We start from the raw sequence: 9,595 nt of genomic DNA, 5'->3' as shown, positions 1-9,595 counted from the left end.
AGTTGGTGATGGACAGGGAGGCCTGGCATGCTGCAGTCCATGGGCTTGCAAAGAGTCGGAAATGACTGAGCAACTGAACTGAACTGAGCTAATATTCATATGCAAAGCCAGAATGTTGACCAGCAAACAACTCTACATTTAACTAAATTTGTACTACAAATGGGCTTCCCAAGTGGCATAGACAGTAAAAAATCTTCCTGTAATGCAGGAGACCTGGGTTTGATATCTGGGTCAGGGAGATCTTTTGGAGAAGGGAATGTCTACCCACTCCAGTATTCTTGCCTGGAAATTTCCATGGACAGAAGAGCCTATCAGACTACAGTCCATAAAGTTGCAAAGTGGTGGACACAACTGAGCAACTTTGACTTTCAGTAATATCAGGTCGCATGGTGAAAGAGATTAAAACAATAAAAGGATCCATTCAACTCAGAAATAACTCATATTTTGTTTTCTAACAGGCCTGAAATTTCCTAAATTACATTCAAATTCAGATTATGATAGTTGTTTCACAAAAGAATTTTGAACAGTAGAAGCTATTCATATACCTAGATTCATGCAGAAGCCCAGTTTATAAAACAGATAAAAACAAGATTGTATATATTCAAGCGGGGCAGTCCACCCTAGGCTGTGATTGCAGGTGCTGCCTTTAACATTTTTGGCAATCCCTAAAGAATGATAAAGAACTTTGAATATATCTTGGTTTAAAGTTTCATTTGCTAAATCTCAATGAAATATAAATTATTTTGTTGGCTGAAATTACAGATTACTACCTGAACATGGCTTAAGTTATGTGAGCATCTGACATCAATGAATAGGATCCCTCGCCAAAAAATGGAAAAAGATTACCTTTGGGAAACAAAAACAGAATTAAACTTTATTGAACATTAATAGTATAGAGGGGAAAGAAAAAGGCTGTGAGCTTGAAAAATCAATTCCCTAGAAATGCTACACCTTCCCAAAACTTCCCATACTTCTATCACCTTTTATCTCCTCTATTACCATAGCATTCTAATGTTTTCTTGTCCACACCTTGCTTTCTTCTCTTTATTTTTAACCTGGCAGCCAAGATGTTCTTAGAAAATTAAAGTCAGATGCTATCACACCAATGCTCGGCACACTCCAATGGCTTCTCATCTGATTCAGAATAGAAGCAAACCTTCCTATCCACTCACCTGGAAGATCCTTTAAGCCACCATACTGACCCTCACCCCACGCTGAGTTACCTTATAACTCAGTTGGTAAAGAATCTGCCTGCAATGCAGGAAACCCAGGTTCAATTCCTGGGTTGGGAAGATCCCCTGAAGAAGGGAATGGCAACCCATTCCAGTATTCTTGCCTGGTGGATCCCATGGACAGAGGAGCCTGGCAGGATACAGTCCATGGGGTTGCAAGCATCAGACACGACTTAGCGACTGAACCATCCCCCTTCCCCTCCACCCCACCGCAAGTTCATCTTCTAGTTTCCCTTTGGTGACTCAGCTCTAGTTGATATGACTCCTTAAATATTCCAAAATGTATCCTTTCCCAAGGTCCTTGCTTGTCTATGCGATCTGTTTGGGGTACTGTTCCATTTACATGAATAAAATCTGCTTTCACTTCCTTCTGGACAGAGCTGAAGTATCCATCTCCCAGTGAGATTTGCTCTTTCAGACTACTTAAACTTCAACCTATTTCCCTTCAAAACTTTTACTTTCTTTATTTGATACTATCTCCATAGACATCTTCATCATCTGGTATTTATTTATTTATTGACCTTTAATTTATATCACTCACTTCAAAGATGTAAGTTCAATGAGGGCATGGATTTTGGTTTACCTTTTTTCTTAATTGCCTCATTCCTATCACTTTGAATAGGGCCTGGCACATAGTAGATGCTCAATAAAAAAGAAATGTGTTTGAATACATGCAGTAATGCATGAGTGAATTAAATATGTGTTTCTAATGTAACTAAAGTTTATAAACTTAAATGTAAAGACTTTAAAAATTTTAATATTAACAATGAAAAAATTGTCTAAATACATTACACATTGCATTGCCTCTTTCTAGAAAGGATCACAGAATATAAGCTGATTTTTTAAAATGTTTTAGAATCATTTAGTAATATGACTGAGGTATTCCAGAACACACTTTTTTATAATTCTATTTGCTCTAACACAAAATAATTCCAGACAGAATGTTTTATCATACTTTTGTTTAATTTTTTTTTTCCTGCTTTCTCCTATAGGAGTCCATTCTACCCCATCCCCCAAACTGGTCACTATTATTAATTCAAAAATTATATATTACTTTATCATGCCATGATAGGCACTATGTTATTGTTGTTGTATAGTTGCTAAGTCATGTCAGGCTCTTTTGTGACTCCATGAACTATAGCCTGCCAACCTCCTCTGTCCATAGGATTTCACAGGGAAGACTATAGCAGTGGGTTGCCATTTCTTTCTCCAGGGGGTCTTCCCAACCTAGGGGTCAAACCTGAGTCTCCTGCATTTGCAGGCAGCTTCTTTACCTCTGATCCACCAGGAACGCTGTGCTAGGCACTGTGAATTCAGTATTAAATAAGGTATGTTCTCTGCCCTCTATAACCATTATAGCATAGTAAAATAATCTCTGTGTTTTCCAGAAATTATTGTCTCAAAGGAGATACTATTTTTGTTCTTGTCTAAACACACACCCACACCCACACACACACACACACATACACATGCAAATACACACTAATATTGAAAAGTTCACATTTGAAAATGCTAAAAATATCTTTTTTATTAGAGCAGAGCAAATGTATAGATAATTATGAACCTCCAAACTCTAAATCACAGTTTATGAAAGGACATTGAAATGTCATAAGAAGTGTGTCTTTTTTAAAAAATGCACTCTTGTACTTAGCAGGAGGAAAAATATACCTGTGGAAAACTGTCTGAGCTAGATAATAAAAGAAAATACCTGTGATGTGGCAAGTGGAGTTTTAAATTTATTTTTCTTACACTAAGTCTTTTATAATGTCTAGCTAGTAAGATTTTTATAAAGATTAAATGAAATAGTTGTCTGGAATTTAGAAAGGTGTTATAAAATTATACTTTCCATTTTAGTTGCCTAGATCACTATATAAAAATAAAGTATAATATCATTAACATTTTTATAACTTTAACTTTGGAGAAAAGGTTCCATATTTAATCTGAGAGTCTATCTAGTATGAATAGGTTTAAAGAATGTATTATAATCTACAATTGTATCTGTTTCCCACTGTCATCTTTATTTAAAATGTTGTTTTAGAAAAGTGAAAGTGTTAATCTCTCAGTTATGTCCAACTCTTTGCGATTCCATAGACGGTAACTCACCAGGCTCCTCTGTCCATGGAGTTTTCCAAGCAAGAATACTGGAGTGGATTGCCATTTCCTTCTCTAGGGGATCTTCCTGACCCAGAAATTGAACCTGCGTCTCTCATGTCTCCTGCATTATAGGCAGACTCTTTATTACTGAGCACCAGGGAAGCCCAAACTCTACACACAACTTAAGTAGGCTAAAATCTCATGAAATTTATGTGGTGTTATGATTTTCAGATTTATCACTCTATTTTTCATCCTTTATAGTACACTTGTATTCAACACATGTCATATTTCCTCTGTTCTATAGAGGAGAGCCTTCCCTATAGAACCTTCCCATCTTTCATTTTGGCTAATAATTAGTATAGCATAGGAAGAGAAAGGTCCCTGTAGATAAAGGAAACATATATTCAGTCTAGAGATTCATTAGTTAGCCTCCTACAAGGCTAACAGGTAATCTTCTTTTGGACTGGGGACCAAAAGACATCTTGATTGGTAGTAAAAGTCATGAAAATATACTAAATACCTTGAGCTTTGATATTCAAATTAAAAATTAGAAACCTGTTTACTTGTATTAACAATGCTCAAAGGAATTTGATTTATCAGAATAATCTTCTTGAGGCTCTTTGAATACACAATTTACTTGAAATAAGTTATAGTATTATTTCTAAAACAGGTTATGCATGAAATATTGCTCTCAACTCTTATATGTTCACATGTTACTTAACACATGGACTTCTGGGAAAAGGAGCATTTGTAAACCATCTATAATTTATGTTATATACCTAGTCAAAATTGTGATAAGGCAAATGGAATCTTAGTTTCTTAAGACAGGCTTTCTGATTATAGATTTTTAACAGATCTGGTAACAAAGCAGATGAAAGTAAACGTAAGAGCTTGGCAGATGTTCTTCCAGATAGAAAGATGGAGATATAGAAACCTGACATGAGAAAATCTTATAAAAATTTTCAAGAGCCCATGTCCATATGAGACACAAGACAATAAAATATCATTCACAAAGTTCATTCTGGGTTGGCTTCAATTTTCAGGTATCCTAAGCAGGAAATGGTAATTGCAACTATGTTGAAGCTAAAATTTAAATTTTGTGTTGTTATTTTCCTGTTTATAGTGACATCGTAAACTCTTTAAGTTCTAAGTCTGTATCGTATATACTATAATCTTACTATTCTATTTTGTCCTTAATGGTAAAAATTCCAGAGGACGCACATGTTACCTCACAGAGATAATGAAAAATTTAAATTTGACATGAAAAATAATGAAATTACTTTATTCCATATAAATCTTAACACTTTTGGAAATATAAAGTATTAGTGAAACAGTTTTCTCTTTATCTCTATTAATATATTGTCTATATATTTATATATTTTAAAAAATATTTCCTTTAAAAAAGTAAGGGTTTATTTAATCATACCATATTGTTCTGAGCAATGTGACTATAACCAGAGCACCTACTTCAAATGTCAAAATAGTGTATTTTCACAATTTTGAGGATAAAAAGATAATTAAATGAAACCTCAGTCATCGTTAATATGAATGCACTCTTTTAGTATCATTTTGAATTCCTACACTCATGCAGTTAACTCAGACATATATGTATGAGAACTTCTCAAGCATATACATTTATTGCCTGATTCAAATCAAAAAGGTCAAATAACCCAAAGAGGTAGAGTGGATTAAAATGGTCCGTCAGGATCAATTAACACCTACAAGTGTTTAGTAAGCAGTCATTTAACTGCTGCTTAACTAAACTATACATATACTGTAATGAAGATTAATAGACTTTGAACAGGTAATGTTTATTTGATTTAAGAAGAATAAGCCCTTGATACTATATATGAACTCACTTAATATTAGTGCTATATGGCATTATTTCTTTCATATTAAGAAAGAAAATATCATTACAGAACTATTGTAATTTCCCCTTCCACTCATTTTAAATATTTTCTAGTGATGTCCATAGATATATTTCATTAAAATAAAACAAATATGAACAAAAAAACAAACTAAAATACAGGAATTTTTAACATCTGAACTTTCAAATTGGATAATAATTAGCTGTTCAAGTGCTTTTGCTGAGTATTATTATGTAGAGGCAAATTACTAGACATTGTAGAAGTACTGTCTAAAAGATTCAGAAGGATCAGAATTCACTTGGAGCAGATACACATTTACTTCAATGTGTTTAGAAAATGATTGCTAAAAGAGAAAATTTTCCACCAAGAAAATGCTTGGATTCACATTCAATTTTTCTTTTTGGTTAAATGTTTGAGTTGTAGGAACTTTCAGCTAGGTGTATTTAATGTTCATATTGAATTTAATTATTATTTGGAGAGTTTTATTCATGTGTATAGAAGTAAATGTTTGAGCATCCTCTGGATTTTTTGCTAAAGTTTTGTCAGGAAATTATGGCAATATTATGAACATTCATTTGAAAGACCCTGATTGAAATGACAGATCAATTTAATTAAACAATAGGATTAGAAAAATTGAGTTGATATTCTTGTTTAAAAGAAAGTGTAATGTGATTTTGGGGATTCTTCAAAAGTGTCTATTATGTTTTTGTCCTCTTCCTTATGAGTATGGTTATCTTAATCCGTAATTTATTTGACTCAAAAGTAGATTACAACAGATAATTATAAAGTAAAGATAGTTAATAATTTATAACTGGCTAAGCAATCATCCTTTGTTAGTGCTTACAGCCAGTTTCTAGGAACTTAATTCTTTCATGTCTGCTGTTTCTTGCCATTGGACCTAATGTGTTCTAAGTCCTAAATTATTATTTTTTTTTTAGTTTGAATACTGGATACTTAACAAGGCATATTTTTTCAGAGTTTTCTAATATATAAATGTAAGTCATGATGTCTTATTAAATTTATTCTTTCATTTCCTCTCTTTCTTTCCTTCTTTTTCTCTTTCTTTTTGACTTTCTTTCTCATTCATTTTCCTTTCTCTCCTCCTTCCTTCTCTTATTACTTCATTTTTCCCTCCTTCCTTCTACTTCAATAATAAAACATAACACTAAAACTAAATAAATATAATCAATACCTACTTAAGAATTTAATTAATATTTCTTTATATTAAAACACAAATTACATTAATTTGGGTCATATAAATTTGAACAGATAACTTTTAAGCTGCATAATAATCATATTGATATTGCAAAGTAAAAGTGTAATAGAATTTCAAAATAGCAGTGGAAATGAGTACTGAATTACAGTTTTGAATGTTTCAGATATGAAGAAGGAAACTATAGCAAACCTTATTTATACTATTTTATATTATATATTTTATAATATTTAAATTAAGTTTAAATTAAATCAAGTTGGAAAATCCATAATGCAATCAATTTCTTAAAAAGTCAGTTAGTTATATGCACTCATATTTCTGTATTACCTCTGATGGAAAGTTTTTTTGTCTTGCTTGTAATGTGTGATTTCATACACTGCTTTCTCCCCAAAGAGAAATACTTGATTCAGTTCTTGGCTAAAAATGATCTGTCACCATTGTTTGCTTTAAAGGGCTTTTTTTTCTTTCTTTCTTTTCTTTTTTAACTCTGAATACTGAAAGAAAAAAAAATCAAGGCACAGGGGACTGTAGTCCAGCTGTTGTGGAATAAATCAATATTTAAATGTGGAATAGTGATTTTTCTCCTTCTGAAAGTAGGGATTTTATGTGCTTAATTTCTTGTTTTATGAATACATCTAACTTTGTCTAGGAAAGACTTCAAATGTAGCTTCAGTTTCTGTTTAACTTTATTGCTCAACAATGGGGTAATATAATAATAATATAACTGTGCTTTAATCTTTGATTCCTGTGTTCTGTTGGAGGTTGATGAAGCTATGACTTTCATAAATTTCTGTGAATTTCATTTAATCAAATAACCATATTCCTTGTTGAGTTAGGGAAACTGCAACTTCTCTGATCTGTTTGACGTTGGCAAAAATGATTTTGGTTCTATTTTAAAGGCTCATTAAAGGAAAAGCTGAAAAATCTCTACGTGGTCAAAGCTAGAAAGGGATCATAAATCTTCTCATTCTAAATATAAGGAAAAACACATATTTTCTTCTTCAAACAAGAGATTTCTGCAGAATAGTAGCCTTTGGGTATACTCAGTTTTTTCCCCCTAACCTCTTCCATACATTTTATATCATGATTTTTGTACTAGAAGGTTATGCCTTGAAATTATGTTTTATCATTTTATTCCATTTCTTGGTTTACACTGAGAACAGCTTTCATTCTATGGCAACTCATTAAATGCACTGATTTTGCAAAACTCGTCCCCTGTGCTCAGATGCCCATTTCAAATTTGTACCGTGTGCCTCTGGCCCCCAGGGTGAAGCACTGCCTGAGTGCGTTATTGGCAGAATCACAATGTAATTGTCAGAATGGTGGAATCGTCACACTTTGACGCCAGCATCCTGTTTCTTTCTTCTCACTACAGAGAAACTAAGGCTAAAGGTTAAAGGATGCGGTTTATTAAATAATTCAAGCCATTAACCTGCAACCTGCAAAGCGATGGCAGCCTATTAAGTTTATGCTGCCATGATTCACATTTGGTGTTTACTGATGCTAAAGCATATTGCCTGTTTGCTTTACTTTTATTGCTACATAGTAACGTAGTAAGGAAGGAGAATAAAAAAAGGTGACAGGACCCACACAAGGGGACAATAAGAGCAGCAGACTCACTTGCATAAAGAAGATTGAAGCCTTCCCTCCCTCTCTCCATCTCTCCGTTAAGGCCTCAGTGCACATCTGCGTCACTTACGGGGGAGGAGGAGGCGCCGAGGCAGAGAGAAAATTGTACTGTGAGGACCTTGACAGCTTCACGGCGCGGGCTTTCCTTCTGTCCTCCTGTATTTGCTGGAATTTTTTTTCTCTCTCTCTCTCTCTCTCTTACAAACTGACTAGATAAAACCACCCCTTCTCGCCTTGCAGAAGGCATTTTGACTTTCTCAGAGATACCCGCAGCTCTCAGAGCATCTTCCTAGAGAGCAGGGACAGGGGCGCAGGTGCATCGAGAAGGCTGGGGGGTGTGTGCTTCTTCCGCTACTTGGGGATCTTTCTCTCTGCAGTCTCCAGGCACTGAACTCTAAGCCGCAAGGATAGGAGAGCCGACAGCTTCTCGACTGAGGCTCTGCCACCCTGCATGCTAGGGAGGTGTATCCAGCTGCCTTCGCCTCCAGAGCTCTGAGCGCGTAGACCCCCCTCCCTCGCCCGTCTCCGGCATCAGGGCCGTCCCTCACCGCGGGACCCCGCAAGGAGATCGGCGATTCTCAGCCCTCTGCGTCCAGTTCCTGACTGTGCAACCAGCCGTTGAGTTCCCCACGCGCGGGTCCTGAGGTCCTGACCGCAGCTGAGCCGCACGGCTTTGCTGTTCGCGCTCCGGTCGTCGCCTGGCAGGGAGCTCAGCCGCCCGGTCCCGTCTATTCCCGGGGTCCAGAGGGAGCCTCCCGTACCCTCCTCTAACCCGGGGCTCCGTTGGCCGGCCTCCCCAACCCATCTACTCCTGCATCAGCTGAGGTCCCTTCGCCTTCCTTTTGTCAGGCATGTCAGGCTCTGGGCGAAAAGACTTCGATGTGAAGCACATCCTGCGACTCCGCTGGAAACTCTTCAGCCACCCGTCGCCGTCGGCCGGCGGCCCGGCCGGGGGCAGCTGTCTGCAACAGGACGGCAGCAGCAGCTTCGAGCACTGGGGACCCAGCCAGAACCGCCTGCTCAAAAGCCAAGAGAAGGGCGGAGTGAGCACTTTCTGGAAGAAGCCTTCCTCTTCTGCCTCCTCTTCTTCGCCTGCCTCCCCGTCCTCTTCTGCCTCTTCCTTCAGCACTCTGAATGGCACCCTCTTGCCAGTGGCTACGAGGCTGCAGCCAGGGGCGCCCAGGCAGGGAATCCACCAGCCTGCCAGGACTCTCTTCTACGTGGAGTCCTTAGAGGAGGAGGAGGTGCCCGGAATGGACTTCTCTGAACCACACGGCACAGGGCTTGTCCCACAGGAGTTCAAAGTGGAGCCAGCCAAGTCGAGCCAAGCAACAGGTGAAGGGTGTGGACACAGGTACAGTAAGACCCCATGGGACAACCAAGCAGCCCTCAATTTCCACTTGTTCCCGTCCCACCCGGTGTGCCCTGGTAGTTACTAAGTATAAGATTCAGGTTGAAAATTTTGATTAAGAGATGCCAACCTGCTTTTTATTACTCAAGTTGTAATCTCATTAAAAGTTTCCTCGTTAATTTCTATTAGCTCCTACATATTGCTTTTC

The 9,595-nt window shown here is 37.1% G+C and overlaps 1 protein-coding gene across 1 annotated transcript in view; it reads left to right on the top strand.

The window, feature by feature from the left end:
• Nucleotides 1-8,887: 8,887 nt before the first annotated feature.
• The window catches only part of KLHL1 (kelch like family member 1), a 532,887-nt gene continuing 532,179 nt past the window's right edge, over nucleotides 8,888-9,595 (top strand). The window contains exon 1 of the mRNA XM_052650221.1: nucleotides 8,888-9,390. Coding sequence (XP_052506181.1) covers nucleotides 8,888-9,390 — 503 coding nt within the window. The remainder of the gene's footprint in view (nucleotides 9,391-9,595) is intronic.

This window comes from Budorcas taxicolor, chromosome 12 (genome assembly GCF_023091745.1).
Source record: "Budorcas taxicolor isolate Tak-1 chromosome 12, Takin1.1, whole genome shotgun sequence".
NCBI classification, from domain to species: domain Eukaryota; kingdom Metazoa; phylum Chordata; class Mammalia; order Artiodactyla; family Bovidae; genus Budorcas; species Budorcas taxicolor.
This window is presented reverse-complemented; position numbering and strand designations above follow the sequence as displayed.